The sequence below is a fragment of the Theobroma cacao genome, chromosome 6, assembly GCF_053813885.1.
Source record: "Theobroma cacao isolate CCN51 chromosome 6, ASM5381388v1, whole genome shotgun sequence".
In the NCBI taxonomy this organism is placed as follows: Eukaryota; Viridiplantae; Streptophyta; class Magnoliopsida; order Malvales; family Malvaceae; genus Theobroma; species Theobroma cacao.
In genome coordinates this window covers 4814676-4831606 of record NC_142644.1, presented here as the reverse complement: position 1 = coordinate 4831606, position 16931 = coordinate 4814676, and the positions used below count along the sequence as shown (strand labels likewise).

Sequence of the window (16931 nt, the reverse complement as noted above, 5' to 3'; positions counted from 1 at the left end):
TTGTTGTGACTTTTTAACACTAGATTCTATTAGTAACATGGTTAAAACTTATGCTACTACTTTAAATGGTTTACAAAAAGTCGTTTGTTAAAGATTGAAGCTAATTATGAAGAGGACAACAGTTATTTCACTGTTGAGACAGAATTGGTTGCATAATCCCAAACTGTTTCTGCATAAGTTAGCAAGCAGCAATTTTCCCCCCGTAAATACAGGAGGTTGGCAAGTTCTCCAAACTAAAAGTAACCCATGATTTTGCTGCTGAATGATGCAAGGACACAAGGAAATTCTCAATTCCCAGCAAAATTTTTCCCATGTTTCACAAGGATTTAATCAAGTAATTTGCACTTTTAATCACTAAAAAATGTCAACCCTTTTCCTTTTAAGAGACAAAGGAAAACTTATATTCACCACTGAAAATAAGAAAGCATATCCAGTGCTTCTATGACATGATATTCCATTAGCTTAGATTTAATTTGCTTGATGTCCTACTAAAGTAAGAAAGCAATCAAATCGATTACATTTGTAGCAATTTTTTTCTGCCCTTTCAATGGCTATCCCGTGGGTTGAAAATCTACTCAATGTTCCAAATCCCTACCAGCTATAACGAGAAAGTTCGGAAAAGCATGTTAGTCCACCTATAAATCATTATCCCTATTGAAATTTCCCTCACTAAAAATCTCTTCCCACCTCCACGTGAACCACTTCAAAAGAAATCATACTCTCTTCTCTCTCTCTCTCTCTCTCTCTCTCTCTCTCTCTGTTGCAACTTCACAAATCCCCAACTTTTATTATATTATTATTGTTGTTACTATTATGAAGCAAGATGAAGGTAGGAGAAGAAAAAGAGGTGACTCTCACAAAGGGTAGTTTCTTATGCACTTCCCTTTTAGGCAGCGGCAATATATTCATCATGGCATTCATTCGATTATTTTTTATTCTTCTACTCCGACGTTCGGTGTCTGTATCTGGCAATGCGGATTCAGCTTATCATCATCACCGCCACCATTCTTTGCTCAACGACAAGGCTGCGCTTCTGGAATTCAAGATGTCATTAATATTTGATCCAAAATCCACACTTTCCAACTGGGAAAAGGCTGTTCCTGTTTGCAACTTCACTGGTGTCGCATGTGACAAGCGCCACCACCGTGTGTCACAAATCAACCTGTCTAGCTTTGGACTTGTGGGAAAGATTTCGCCCTTCATTTCGAATCTCACTGGCCTTCGAGTCTTAAACCTTTTCGAAAATCACTTCTTCGGCACCATTCCACATCAACTTTCCTGCCTCCAACACCTCCGTAATCTCATACTAGATAGCAATAACTTAAATGGTCCGATACCAAACAGTTTCGCCCTCCTGACCAACCTCACTTTATTTTCTGTTCAAAAGAACAACTTGACAGGCCCCCTGCCGCCCTCTTTTTTCTCCACCTGCACTCAGTTAAAAGTTATAGATCTCTCTTTAAACTTCTTCACAGGTCAAATTCCAGCAGAAATCGGAAATTGTCCAAATTTATGGATCCTCAATTTATACAACAATCAATTTACAGAACAACTTCCTGCCTCCTTAACCAATACTTCACTGTATAATCTAGATGTGGAGTACAATCTTCTATCTGGGCAACTACCTTCGGACTTAGTACCGAACCTGCCTACACTTCTCTTTCTTCATTTATCATATAACAAAATGATCAGTCATGATAACAACACCAATCTCTATCCGTTCTTCGCTACATTGCGAAATTGCACTCATTTGAAGGAGCTTGAATTGGCTGGCATGGGCCTTGGAGGAAGATTGCCTAGCTCCATTGGCCATCCTACTCTACAGCGTCTAGAATTGCAAGAAAATCGCATCTTCGGATCCATCCCTCCAGAAATAGGAAATCTTTCGAGTCTTTCAATGCTGAATTTGACATCCAATCTTCTAAACGGGGCAATTTCAGAAGAGTTCAGCCAATTGTCGAAGTTGGAACAGCTTGTTTTGTCCCACAACTTTTTCAACATTACAATTCCAGTAGAATTAGAGAAACTCCTTCATCTTGGTCTGCTCGATCTATCAAACAACAACTTTCATGGAGAAATTCCGGGCAGCCTTGGTGATTTGCCTCTACTTAATTCTTTGTTTCTCAATAACAACCTCCTTTCAGGACCAATACCACCAAAACTACTAAAATGCACAAGCCTGTACAGGTTTGATCTGTCCTGCAATAAATTAACAGGGAGAATCCCTCGGGAAATATCAGAGCTACGTGAAATCAGAATATTTATAAAGTTTTCACAAAATCTTCTTGAAGGGCCTTTACCAATTGAGATTATCAAGCTGGACAAAGTTGAAGAAATGGATCTTTCATCTAACAACCTTAGTGGGAATATCTTCCCCCAGATATCAAGCTGTACGTCAGTGCAGAGGATAAATTTCTCTCACAATGCTCTTGAAGGGCAGCTTCCAGATTCCCTAGGTGATCTGAGGAACCTCGAGTCGTTTGATGTGTCGAGCAACAAAATATCTGGAATGATACCAAAGAGGCTGAGCAAAATTAATCTCACATTTCTGAATCTTTCTTTTAACAACTTTGAAGGAATGATTCCCTCTGGTGGCATCTTCAATTCAGCAACAACTATGTCATTTTTAGGCAATCCACGTCTATGTGGAGCACCTTCAAGTACACCCATTTGTCCTCGAAATAAACACTGGTTTCGATCACATATGTTCTTGATTATTTTTATCATAGTCATAGTTGTGTCAGCGCTCTTATCTGCAGTATGCTTTATGATTGGAATCCGCCGTGTTAACTAATGGTTTCTTCGAGGAAAACTGCAAGATCAAGAAAGCCACCACACCAGAAATTATGCACAACTTCTCCAGAATCACTTATAGAGAACTGTCAGAGGCCACTGGAGGATTTGATGACCACAAATTAATTGGAATAGGTAGCTATGGACGTGTTTACAGAGGAGTTCTTCAAGATGGGACAAGCATTGCTGTAAAGGTGTTACATTTGCAGACTGGAAATTCAACAAAAAGTTTCAACAGAGAATGTTAAGTTCTGAAGAGGATTAGGCACAGAAACCTCATTCGGATTATAACAGCATGTAGTTTACCCGATTTCAAGGCTTTGGTTCTTCCTTATATGGCGAATGGAAGCTTGGAGAGCCGTCTCTATCCACATTCTAAGTCAGGTTTGGGTTCAGGCTCCTCAGATTTAAGTCTAATTCAGGGAGTGAGCATTTGCAGTGACATTGCTGAGGGGATGGCCTATCTGCATCACCATTCTACCGTTAGAGTCATACACTGTGATCTAAAGCCCAGCAATGTTCTTCTAAATGATGACATAACAGCACTTGTTTCGGACATTGGGATTGCAATTGTGGTAATGACAGTAGGAGCTGGTAATGGAGCTGGGGCTATTGAAACATGGGAAATTCTACTGCAAATATGTTATATGGATCCATCGGTTACATTGCACCAGGTATTGATTCCTCCTTTTGTCTCCAGACTAGACGTTAGAATAAACCAAAATAAACAATGGCAGAAGATGATCTTTTTTTCAAAACTTAACGTGATATTCACAAAAGGTAAACTGAGAAATAGTCAACGAGATCAGTTTGTGTAAGGTCAAAGCATCATCATCTCTATTCTCCTGCATGAACCAAGTTTATATTTCTAGAAATCTAAACAAATCATATCTTCATCCCAAATTTCAAACCATTTCATCATAAAACTACAAGAAAAACATCAAAATAGCACACTCCACCATACATAAGCGTTGTTAGCGTGTCCAATTATCATTTTTCTACATGTTTCACATATCGGTATCAGAGGTATTGCAGACATTGTACTTTCTTTTTTAAAAAGTAGAAAATTGTTTCAGTCCTTTCAGGGAGGTTCTCTTTTTTCCTTTTTTATAAAAAAATGGTTCCTTAAATTCAAACTAATACATGTAACTCATTCAATTGTATACTGCAGAGTATGGATTTGGATCCAAAACATCTATCAGGGCAGATGTATAGAGCTTTGGAGTTTTAGTTCTTGAGATGGTGACCAGAACATGACCAACTGATGAAATGTTTGTTGTTGGTTTAAGCTTGCACAGATGGGTGAAGAGTCACTACCCTGGAAGGGTAGAAAAAGTGGTTGACTCATCTTTGATCAGAGCTTCAAGAGATCAGTCCCCTGAAGTGACAAGGATGTGGGAAGTTGCAATTAGAGAAATGATTGAATTGGGTATTCTTCGCACTCAGGAAACTCGCTCTATTAGGCCTACGATGCTTGATGCTGCTGATGACCTGGACCGTCTTAAAAGATACCGTAGTGGGGATACTACTGCGGCATTCGCCTCATCTCTAGGAATTTCTTCTTCCACTCTAGGTGATGACTAACGGCTTTTCAATGATGTCTCTAGGAATTCGTTTTATTTTGCAGATAAACTAGATTTACAATCCATATGATTGAACAAAATTTGAAAAATAACCGCAGAGATCTAAAGAAGCCCAAGGTGAGTCTTGTGGTAGATCTGAATCTAAAATAAATGTTTCTGGAAAAATTAAAGATACGAAGAACAGAGAAAGAAGTTTTTAAGAGATAGGCAAAAAGTAATTTCTATATCATTTATCATCAGCTTATGTATTAGCTCAAAATAAACAGAAAATGACTCGGGCTCTTAAATGTAACCTCGAGAGTAGCAAAACCTCCTAAAACATTGGCTTAGCACAGAAATCCAGATATAGATTTCAGTTCTAGCAACGGCTACAAGAATACTAAGAAAAACGTGGCTTAAAAGCCTTACAATAACCAAAACGACACAAGAAGTAAATGAAATGAAAGTAAAACAACAAGGTAGTTAAGACACATTAAAACGAAACATTAGAAAACTACATATAGCAATGTCGTATAACTAAACAGATTCCATTGAAGTAAGCATACCAGTTTCCCCTGCTTGCGTTTCACCAGCTTGCTAAAAGAGTACAGTTAAAACGTTGACGTTTCTTGTTCCTCAGTCTTCATCTTCCTTTAAACTTCAGTTGCTCCCCGCCAAACTTCTACTGATTTCAGATCAATCATCCAACACTCCTTCTTGATCTGGAATCTGGTAAATACATAGACTTGATGTGAGAAACTCAAACCTCTCTCTATTTAGACTTTTGGTGAAGATATTTGCTACTTAGTCTTCTGTTGCGCAAAACTGTAGAACAATTTCACTCTTTTTTACTGCTTCCCTTAAGGCATGGTATTTCACCTTTATATGCTTGGTTCGACCATGTTCAACAGGGTTTTTTGCTATAGCAATAGCAGATTTGTTGTCGACATTTAGCGTAGTACCTTCCAAATGTTTGAGCCCCAAGTCCGATGAAATTTTTCTAAGCCACTTATTGTGATTTGCAGCAACTGCAGTAGCTATGTATTCAAGTTCTACAGTTGATTGAGTTACAACATCCTGCTTTTTAGAGTTCCAAAAAAACAGTCCACTCTCGAATGAGAAACATAACCCACTAGTGCTTTTAGAATCCTCAACTGAATCAGCCCAGTCACTGTCACTAAATCCCTGCAACTCACAGCTTTCAATCTTCATAAATCTCAAGCCAAAACATACAATGCCTTTGACATACCTTAGTATTCTTTTGGCTGTTGTATAATGTCATTCAGAGGGTGCTTGCATGAACCTTGAAAGTAAACTGGTTGCAAACATAATATCTGGTCGACCAATTATACAAGAGATATCTAATTAAGCTTTTGAACACTAGTTCATTTGCTTCAGCAGCACCTTCTTCTTTCTTCAATTTATTTCCAGAGGATAAAGGAGTAGGCATTGACTTACAGGACTTCATTTTGAAGCCTTTTTTTTTATATATATAATCGGGGAAGAGGGGATTTGTGAGACCTCAACCTCTAGAGATCCGTAACTAGAAGTAGATGCAATAACACGAATCAGGGATAATTTCGTTATTTCCCTTGATGAGCCTCTAAAAGTAGTTTTTTAATGTTATTAAGGTCCAAGTAGGCCTAAGGAATTGTTTGGGATAAAATATTTCGCATGCGAAAAAATAATAATAAAATAATAATATTTTTATCGAAATAGAATTTGTGGAATAAAAAGTGATTCGGAAGTCAATTGAGACATAATAAGGTATTTTGAGTGCCAAGGAGACAAGAGGAAATTTTTGTAATAAAATAATATTTTATTAATAAAATAATATTAAAATATTTTATTCAGTGTCAAAATTTTTCATGAAGAATAAGTATATGGTCAATCTAAGTGGGGGAGAAGAAGAATGAGAGAATTTTGGAGAAAAAATGACGTTAATGGGGTCGCGTGTCTTTATTAAGTAAAGATAGCGCGAGCAAATAAATATTTTAAATATTATGGAGACACCGCGTTGGTATACAAACTTCATACTTTGTTTGTACATGGGTAAAAGAAGGTAATATAAGGAAATTAGAGTTAAATGAGTGCTGGGAGGACTAAATTAAAACGGTGGAAACAAAAAGGGTAAAATGGTCATTTTGCACCCTGAGTAAAAATTTTAAGTTTTCGTAAACTCGAGTAGTTTAGATCACTGTGGACCTTATCCCAGTGTCAAAAGAATAAAAAGATTGCACAAAGGATTGGAGAAGAACAAGTTAACTTGCTAAAGGGCATTTTCGTAATTTATAAAGGAATTGGATAAGTTTGAGCTATAAATATCTTCTCCTTCCAGCAACTTCTTCTTCTTCCTTCTTCCATCTCACATTTGTTTCCCCCTCCATGGAAGCATGGTATGAAACTTCATAACTTTCTCTCTCTAGCTCCAATTTTCATGCCTCGGTGCACCTTTTCATGAAATCCTTATTCTCTTTCACTCTCTCACTTTAAAACCCTTGAAAAATCTCACTTTCATACTTTCTCTCACTAGCTAGGTGTTTAGAGAGAGAAAGTTCTCATAATAGCTTGAAAAATTTATTGGAAAGAATTTCAAAGTTTCAAGCTACCAAGGTGAGTAGGGGGTGTCAATTTTAAAATTTTCATAAATATATACCTATAAGTATGATTTATTTTAATTACGAAAATTATGGATAACATGTGCAGGTAGATATTTTAGGGAATTGTGAATGTTTGTAGTTGAGGTTATCCACTCATTTTAGAGTGATTAGGATAGTGAAAATAGATAGCCATTTAAATGGTAATTGAAAGCTAGCTAAGAGAAAGCTTTAGACTTTATAAGTATGTGAATTAACAAATTGATGATGCTAATGTGATGATAGGTTCCAACGAAGCCCCATCATCCCATTTGGACAATTAGGGAAGTTAGGATCGGCTAAAGGCTCAAATAAGACCGGTGAGTGAACTGCATTTTAAAATCGTTTTGGGAATATGATTGTTTTGTATAAAGCATTTGAATGATTTTATACAACTTTTCTTAAAAACAAGTGCCTTGGGAACAAGCCTTTGATAATTGACTTTATGTTGTGACATGTGGTTGTTATGGATTCTTGCATTACTACATTATGTTGGTATATATATATAGATATATATATTGTGCATGATGGTTGATATTGTGTGATGATTATAACCGTGTGTGTGCACGATGTGGGGGGATGCACATGCTGGTGATGGCGTGGTGAGGGAGGTGGATGATGATAGTGCCCGTGTGCACGATGTGGGGGGATGTACATGATGGCACTAACTGTGAAAAATGTGGGGGGATGTACATGATGGCACTGATTGTGCACAATGTGGGGGGATGCACATGACTTGGGTGTGATGATGGTGATATTGGTGGTTATCTATGTAATCATGTATATCTATGTTTATGAAATAAAAGCTTATGAATATGGCCTATGATTGAAATGCATGTGAAACTTGACATGTTGAATTTTGGGAAATTATATATGTTTTATGTTGTTTTTGTCATTTCAACAAGATGGCCTTTTCTTGAGGAAATGGGGAATTTTTGCTGGTGCCCTTTTTATCGCTGCAGCGAGAATGAATCTCGCTGCAGTGAGAAACTCTTGGGTTTCGAGGGTTTCACCAGACATGGTTCTCGCTGCAGCGAGAAAGTTTGTGTTTTATGGCTTGAATCTCGCTACAGCAAAAAACATTTCTGTTTCGCTTAGTATCTTGATCGATTGCTACGCTCTTTTCCACTTCTTTGGTACCATAGTTGAGTATGGACCCTTTACATTAAGTGATTTAATGGTAGGGGTATTCCCGAGGGGTTGTGATAAGCACTAAATTAAATTGCATTGTTTTGAAATAAGTGCATCATGATTTTTAAATCCTTCCTTACTATCGCTTGTTCCCTTTCTTATTCACTCACTAGGTTTATACTCACCGTTTTCAACTTCATGTTTTCATATCAGGAGGCAGTTGGTAACTAGGTCGAGGTGCCTTTGTAGACTCGACTATTGGTAGGTGTCTCAGCATTCAGTAATTGTACATTCATCGAGTTTCTCCGCTGGACATTAAGTCTCCTTTTGACATGTATAGACAAATCTGATGTTGATTATTAGAATACATACTGTAGACAATATGTGTATATTTTAATGAGTAATGACAGTACGAGTTAGCAATGGTTTTCATCATTTCGAATTGAGATTTTGAATTATGACTTTAGTAACTCGTGGGATGGAATGATAAACAAGTAATATAAGTAGGCTTGCTTGGGCTTAGTGGACTACGTCCAGTAGGCCCATGCACCGGTCATGGCTCGAAATTTGGGTCGTGACAAGATTCGAACCCTACTCTTTAGGCAGAGGGATTATGCACCAACCAATGAGACAAATGATCGGGTGCAACTTCATTTTGAAGCTTTTTAACAAATCTTTGGCATATTTTGTTAGATGATTTGGTCGATCATTTATATAAATTCCACTCCCAGGAAATAGGTCATCTGTCCTAGGTTAGTCATTTCAAACACCTTCACCATCTGATCTTTGAATGCTTGGGAAAAGACTGATCAAGCCCTGTTATGAGTATGTCATCAACATAAAAGGCTATAATAAGCATAACTAAGACATCTAATTTCTTGACATAAAGAGTAGGTTCATTAAAGCTTCTATCAAAGCCTTGACTTCTCAAGTGTTCATCCATTCTCTTATACCAAGCTCTTGGATCCTGTTTAAGTTCATACAGAGCCTTAATCAATTTGCATACCTTTCCTTCTAAGTCATTTTCTTTATAACCCTCTAGTTGCTCAATGTGTGTATCCTCAGACAAAAAACCATTGAGAAAAGCTGATTTAATGTCCAAGTGATAGATTCTCCATCCTTCTTTGGCAAATAATGCACAAACATCCTTATAGTGTCATGTTTGACAACTGGAGCAAAAGTTTCAAGATAATCTACGCCATAGACTTGTGCACACCCTTTAACCGCCAACCTTGCTTTAAACTTGTTTATTAATCCATTAAGATTCAATTTGGTCTTGAAAACCCATTTGACACCAATCACATTCTACAGCAAGTTTGTCAACAAGGATCCAAGTCTTATTCTCCTTGATCATATTGATTTCAGCATCCATGGCTTCCCTCTAGTTTTTGTGCTTGTATGCTTCTACAAAGCTAATAGGTTCAACGACTGCTACATTACACCTACTATAAACATCAACCAAGGTTCTTATATCTCGTACAATTAGATTTTCATCTTCTATATCCTCTGATTCATAACCTTCAAATTGTTCAATCTAACCAGCAACTCTGACTTGATTTGTAGCTTCAACAGTACTTTTTTTCCAATTCCACTTTTTGTCCTTCATCAAACACAACATCTTTACCAATAAGAAACTTCTCAATTTTGACATCCAGTAGTCTATATCTTTTAGAAATATCATCGTAGCCCAATAAAATAACCTGCAGTGACTTGGCATCCAATTTGGATTTATTTTCATTTGCAATTTTAACAAAACAGACACAACCAAACACTCTAAAATGAGAAACTGAAGGTTTTTGGTTGTACCACATTTCATAGAAAATCTTGGAGGTTACGTATAAGTCAAATTCAAAGTATAATTAGCAGTGTTTACTGTTTTTGCCCATAATTTTCTAAGTAAAGTCATTTGAAACAACATGCATTTAGCCATTTCCATAAGAGTTTTATTTTTTCTTTTTGCAGTTCCATTCTGAAGGGGATTGTAAGTAACAGTGAGCTAATGTTTGATACCAAGGTTCCTCAAGAATTTCCCAAATTTTGTAAATATATACTCTGTCACGACCCGGAACTCCTATCGAGCCCGTGACAACCGTCGTGACGTCTTGATCGACATTCATCACCCGGAATGTCAACCGAAACCCCGCAAGGCTTTAATATCAACTCTCATTTCCCCTGTGGGTAATTGTTTCCAAATACCACATTCTAAAAGATTTCAAACTGTTTCCAACTTAAACAAATAAAATAATAATTTTCGTCTCATAGGGGTATTTTAGTCATTTATCTCAAAAATCTCAAAATCATCTAAAAATATAGTATGTAAGTGGAAAACACATATTTCATAATCAAAAATAATTTTGAATGTCTAAAACATTCGTTTAAAATGAAATTATGACTGTCATAATATAATAAAAATATTCAATAAAACATTCAATTTTCACATAAAATGATATTTTAAAAACACTGCATAAATAATTTTTATAGCGTAAAAGCAAAATAAATTCTTACATATCGTAATACAGATAACCAAAGTATAGAATTTAATTTACAGTGACACGTGGGCCCACGAATGACCAAAAGTATCAAAAGAAATGAACCTACAATCTTTGGATGTGGCAAGTTCAACTGTAATCATCGCCGATATCAGTTATCTACAATCTATTCTGAGCCTGAAATGGGTGAAAATGAGGGTGGTGAGATTATAAAATCCCAGTGAGTAAACAAACATCACTCAAAATATCTAAAGTCGAGTAAAATGAGACTATTAAAACATTTCATCAAACTGTGATTTATCATCCTTCAACTTATTTCAATCAAATGAAATCAATTTATTTAAAGCAAGTAATCAGTATGGCTTATGAATTTCTTAAAAAGCTTGGCTCATGCCAAAAATTATTATCATACTCAGTTATCTGGGATACCTTGGCCGAGGGCTATCCCAACTGAGTCCGCCAAGGATATTAGAAAGTCATGTTTTTATTTTGAAAACATAGCCATTCCTTGGCGTTGGCCGAGTTCCCCTTCACGTGGTGGTTTGGCGTGAAGTGAACTCTAAAAATTATACCTCGGGAGTTACCCTACTCGCCTCTCCAACCGAGGTAAAAATATAACAGGATTCTGTGCCCCTCTAATAGGCTAGTCCACAGAATCCAGCCCACTGCAGCAGGTCAAACCCACCATACAATTAAATTTTGACAGCATGACAGGGCTAATATATTACTACCCAGCCTGCAAGGGTAAAATAAAGCAATTCATACAATTCATAAAAAACACAGCCCAGTCAGTCATGTCAATATAATAACATAAGCCATTAATTCAATTTTAAATTTACAACATATCAGTGGTCTCCAATTACTCTATTTTCAAAATCGTTCTTTCGTTTTAAGACAATTTATAAAATATTTTCATTTAAACTCATTTTGTTTACAAAACATAAAAATTTACCATTTGAACTCATTTTCATAAAATTCACCAAAACCGAATAAAAACATACTTTAGATAATTAAAATGATGGTAAGGTTACTCACCGTGTCTAGAGTGGAGATTTTTGAAATACTCAAACTATTGGTCCTCGGGTGCAATTCCCTTGTCTTTATCGGAGGACTCACCACCTTAACATAGTACAAAATCAAGAAATTCACCACATTGGTACTAAATTGAAATAAAACTAATTTAGATTACTAATGCTTGATATGGAATGCAAAAATGTCTAAATTTTTGCCTAAATGCGGTGTTAGCCTATTTCGATCTTTTACTCGATAAATCGATATATGCGTTCGTTTAAACTCCAAATTAATTTTTTTCAGTTTCTATACCTCAATTGCACCCAAATTGACTTAATGTCCCTCAGTGTGGTGCAAATTATCAGTCTCGATAGCAAATTACGAAAATACCCCTAGTGGGTAAAAATTTATATTTTTGCTCCAAAAATTCCCATTATTTTTTTAGGCTCATAATTCATCATTATTCATGATAATTCCTCAAATAAACATCAAGATCAGCATCCAATATTCCCCTAGAAAATTTGGCATAATGGGTTTCTGAAGCCGGGCGTTGTAAAGACGCCTAGGCGTTATGAAAAACACCAATCGTGGCGAGGTTGAAAACCCCACTAAGGTGAAAAATAGCCACAATCCCACTTTGGTTGGCTAGGCCAAAGATATTAAAACCTCTTACTCTTTAAAAGAGCCTAGAGAAATAAGCACTCCTGCTTAAGAAAATATTATTTATTAACTCTCAATTCTGAATGTCTCGTAACTAAGCCTAAGGGTCCTATTTATAGTATTATAGGCCCAAATCCTAATAAAACTCTACTCCTAGTTGTCTAATACAATTAGAATAATTAATAAGAAATTTAAATAAAATAGGTGTTCTATTCCTAAATAGAACATGACTATCCTAATCAAATACTAATTCTTAAAAGTATTAAAATAAAAATAAGAAAAGAATCTTAATTTAAATAAAATAAAGAAAATAAATCCTAAATCAACTAAATTAGCAAAAACTAAATTTAATAAAATACAATCCTTGACGCTCCTGCGTCATTCTCCTCGGGTCAGAAAAACTCGACTCTGACGAGTAGGCCTAGACATACCCCATATTGATGTCTGGATCCATATATTGTCATAGTCCATACCAACCATTTGATCAATTCATCCATTGTTTTGAAGGTTGTTTTCCATTCATCTCCAAGTCGTATTCAAATTTGTTGATCTTTTTTCTTCAAATCCATCTTCAAAAACACTTTAGAGCCAATGAACATGTCATCCAATCGAGGGATAGGAAAATCATACTTAACTGTAGTCTTGTTAACGGCATGGTTGTCCACAAAGCTTCTCGATAAGTTTCCCAAACTTTGGTTGATCAATTTTGTTTGACCATCATTGGATAAGGATGAAGACACTTTATTCTCCTTAGAGACTAATAAGAGACATAAATGGTTTGACTCACAATAAGCTTTGCTTAAGCTAGGCACAGTGATGAGTGCTTTATCTTCCTCTTGTCTCTTTGGTCGGTCTTCTGGCTTTAATGGAGTCAGCATAATTTTTACTCCATCCTTGATGAAGGAATAAGTATTTTTGTATCCATCATGGTGAGCTCGACGATCATATTGCCATGGGCGTCCTAACAACAAGTGACATGCGTCCATTGGAATAACATCGCACCAAACTTTGTCTTCATACTTATTTCCAATAGAGAATTGAACACAACAGCGCTTTGTTACCTTAACTTCATTTCCTTTTCTCAGCCATTGTAGCTTATAAGGATGAGGATGTACTTCGGTTGGAAGTTTCAACTTTTCTACCATGTAGTTGGCAATAACATTTTCACAGCTTCCACTATCAATAATGACATTACAAACCTTCCCTTGGGATGTGCACCTTGTATAGAATATGTTGTGACGAAGCCAACTTTCATCTTTAGTCATCATGGCAGTGTTAAGCTTACGACGAACAATAAGAGCTTCTCCATGGTCAGCAGAAACTTCTTCTATCTCTTCGTCATCATACTCATCATAGACTGGTTCTAATTTTTCTCAATTCGGATAATCTTCTTCTTCTACTAAGGAAATAATTCTTCGATTCGGACAATCAGAAGCAATATGTCCAAATCCTTGGCATTTGAAGCACTTTTTGTTGACATTAGAAGTACGAGTAAAAGTAGTCTCTTTATGATTTAGAGTTTGGAAGAGTTTACCTTTGGAGGTGGAATGGTTGCCGAACTCTGTCTCCCACGGTTTGAAGTGGAATCTTTCTGTCTAGATGAACTCATTGAGCTTTTTCGTAATTGTTGTTTCTCAACCTTTAATGCTAATCTGATGACATCATTTAGGTTCCAATATGGTTGTAGTTGCACAACATCTGCAATTCCAACATTAAGACCCCTAAGATAACGAGCTACAGTTTGTTCTTCAGGCTCATGGACATCGCATTTCATGTGAAGTTGCTCGAACTCCATTGTATACTCTTCCACCGTCATTGTTTTTTGCCTCAAGTTATGAAATTTGATAAAAAATTCTTGTCGATAATGCTCAGGAAGGAACTTACGCTTGAGTTCTCGACGCATCTTATCCCATGTTCTGATCTTGTTGCGGCCTTCTCTTTTTCGTTGCCTTTTGAGATTTTCCCACCAAATAGAAGCGTATTTCTTTAATTTAATTGCCACAAGCTTCACACGTTTTTCATCGGGAATATCTTTGAGCTCAAAAACTCTTTCTATTGTGTAGAGCCAGTCAAGGAAGTCATCAGGATGAAATCTTCCTTCAAACTCAGGAATGTCGACTTTGATTCCCAAATCTCTGGTAGCAGTAGTTCTCAGGCGACGAATAGGTACTTCTTCATCAGAGGAAAAATTTTGATGAAACGGGTTGGTGTCATTCTCTTCATCACTAGAGTTGCTATTGTTTATTTGAGCATCACGTCTTGCGAGTTGCTCTTGTAATTCTTGAATTTGCTGACGTAGTTCTGCAATCTCAATCTCGTGATCATCTCTTTGACGATTTTGACATCTTGGCGGCATTTTATTTTTTTTGGTGATGTAGAAAAAAAAGATGATGATATAACTATAAAGAAATAAAATTACTCGTACAGGGAGTATCGAAACTTGACAGCGAATCTGAACTTATGCAACGAATAATAATCCTCCCGCTCTGATACCAAACTGACGCCGAGCGTTGTAAAGACGCCTAGGCGTTATGAAAAACACCAATCGTGGCGAGGTTGAAAACCCCACTAAGGTGAAAAATAGCCAAAATCCCACTTTGGTTGGCTAGGCCAAAGATATTAAAACATCTTACTCTTTAAAAGAGCCTAGAAAAATAAGCACTCATGCTTAAGAAAATATTATTTATTAACTCTCAATTCTGAATGTCTCGTAACTAAGCCTAAGGGTCCTATTTATAGTATTATAGGCTCAAATCCTAATAAAACTCTACTCCTAGTTGTCTAATACAATTAGAATAATTAATAAGAAATTTAAATAAAATAGGTGTTCTATTCCTAAATAGAACATGACTATCCTAATCAAATACTAATTCTTAAAAGTATTAAAATAAAAATAAGAAAAGAATCCTAATTTAAATAAAATAAAGAAAATAAATCCTAAATCAACTAAATTAGCAAAAACTAAATTTAATAAAATACAATCCTTGACGCTCCTGCGTCAGTTTCAATGGGAGAAAATTATATCTCTAGCTTATTTTTGCTATATTTCAATATAACTTAACTAAAATCACTTAATTCAATTATAATCAACCAAAAATCAAGCTCAAAACTCATCCATGGAGGTTTGGCCAGCATGGGTGTCCATACCCACTTTCTAATTTTGCATGGAAATGAGAAAAAAATACATGGGTAGTGAAAATCACAAGCAAAATCAATGGAAATTTACCTTTTCAGTGCTTGATTTCTTGATTTTCTCTAAATTTTCAGGTAGGGTTCTTATTTGTTTTTTTTCCCCCTTTTCTCCCCTGGTTTGGACAGCTGAAGAAGATGAGAATTCTGGAATTTTTACCTTTTTAAAGGCTAAAATAATATAATATTATTTTATTTATTTTTTTAATGTTTTATTAATTCCTTAAATTCTAGCCATCCATTTGTTTTCAAATTTTCACCATACACTTGTCCCACATATCCATAGCTTAGATAAAATTCTCAGACTTATCCAAAGTCTTGATGGAGTAATTTTTGAAATTTACACTTTTACCCCCGTAAAAGTCAAAAATTACATTTTTGCCCCAAAAATTGAAAAATTGCCCATAGACATATTTTTCATCCCTTATACTCATACCATTCTCCAATTTGTCAAATTTGATCTAAAGTCTCTCAAAATCTCAAATTTTGTTCGTTGGTGGCAAAATTACGATTTTGCCCTTACACTCTAGAAATCACTGGAATTAAACTTTTTCACTACCAAACCCTCAAATTATACTCAAATACTCAAATAATACTCCAATAAGTCAAATGGGGATAAAAAAAATTCTTTTCTAAAAATTCCCATTGTGTCCCTAGGTGGCAAATGATCATTTTGCCCTTTGACAGTAGAAATTTCAGTTTGACTTCAAATTGATCCTCGAATTCCAAATCACCATATTAAACCATTCTGGGACTTTAATATTTTTAATTTCATTTTAAATTCTCTATGTGATCTAGTTCGAGACTTAAATTAACTTAATTGTACCATTTGGTACATTGTCGTCTTTTAACAATTTTTCTTTCGGGGCTTTCCAAGTATGCAAGCATATTGTCAATCATATGAATGACATGAAAAGTATTTTATAAGGTCGGGCTTGACATACTCTGAGCCATTATCACTTTTCAAAGTTTTTATGTTGACTTTTGCAAAGTTTTCCACTAGAGCTTTGAACTTCACAAAATTCTCCAAAGCTTAAAATTTATGCTTTAAGAAATATACCTAATAGAACTTTGTCAAGTCATCAATGAAAAGCATAAAATACTTATTACTATTAAAAAATAGAACCTTCATAGAACCACAAATATCTGTTTACACCAGCTCCAATTCTTGCATAGCTTTCCATCTTATTTCTTTAGGAAAAGGTTTCTTGCATTGCTTCCCAAATTAACACACATCACATAGCTTTGAAGGTTTGCTTACTTTAAGTAATCCATCTACCACTTCATTTGAAGCCATCTTAGCAAGTGAATGAAAATTCACACGTCCCAAATGTATGTGCCACAACTCATATTCATCGCATTCATTATACATTGCTATGTGTTCAGTATTCATAAAATTCAAAGGATAGCATCTGTTTTTCATTGTAACAATGAACATTTCACAACCACTAGGGTTAAAA

The 16931-nt window shown here is 35.7% G+C and overlaps 1 protein-coding gene and 1 pseudogene across 2 annotated transcripts; one reads left to right on the top strand and one right to left on the bottom strand.

Moving 5' to 3' along the window:
- The first annotated feature begins 698 nt into the window (after positions 1-698).
- LOC108662394 (putative leucine-rich repeat receptor-like serine/threonine-protein kinase At2g24130) lies at positions 699-4527 on the top strand (annotated as a pseudogene). Its single transcript, XR_016027109.1, has 2 exons — positions 699-3467; positions 3965-4527. The product of XR_016027109.1 is annotated as a putative leucine-rich repeat receptor-like serine/threonine-protein kinase At2g24130 (transcript).
- An 8291-nt stretch (positions 4528-12818) lies between these two features.
- On the bottom strand, positions 12819-14638 carry LOC108663577 (uncharacterized). The gene is made up of 2 exons (XM_088807351.1): positions 13817-14638; positions 12819-13628 (listed from the first exon to the last, which is right to left on the bottom strand). Exons 1-2 carry the CDS (start codon positions 14636-14638, stop codon positions 12819-12821), a joined length of 1632 nt encoding a protein of 543 aa, XP_088663477.1.
- Positions 14639-16931: the final 2293 nt, after the last annotated feature.

Bases quoted from the DNA above. Each gene is read 5' to 3' on its own strand.
- LOC108663577 (XM_088807351.1), bottom strand. From the start codon at position 14,638: ATGCCGCCAAGATGTCAAAATCGTCAAAGAGATGATCACGAGATTGAG. The intron at 13,629-13,816 runs GTAAACTCTTCC...GTCTATGATGAG, and splicing joins CAACCATTCCACCTCCAAAG to TATGATGACGAAGAGATAGA.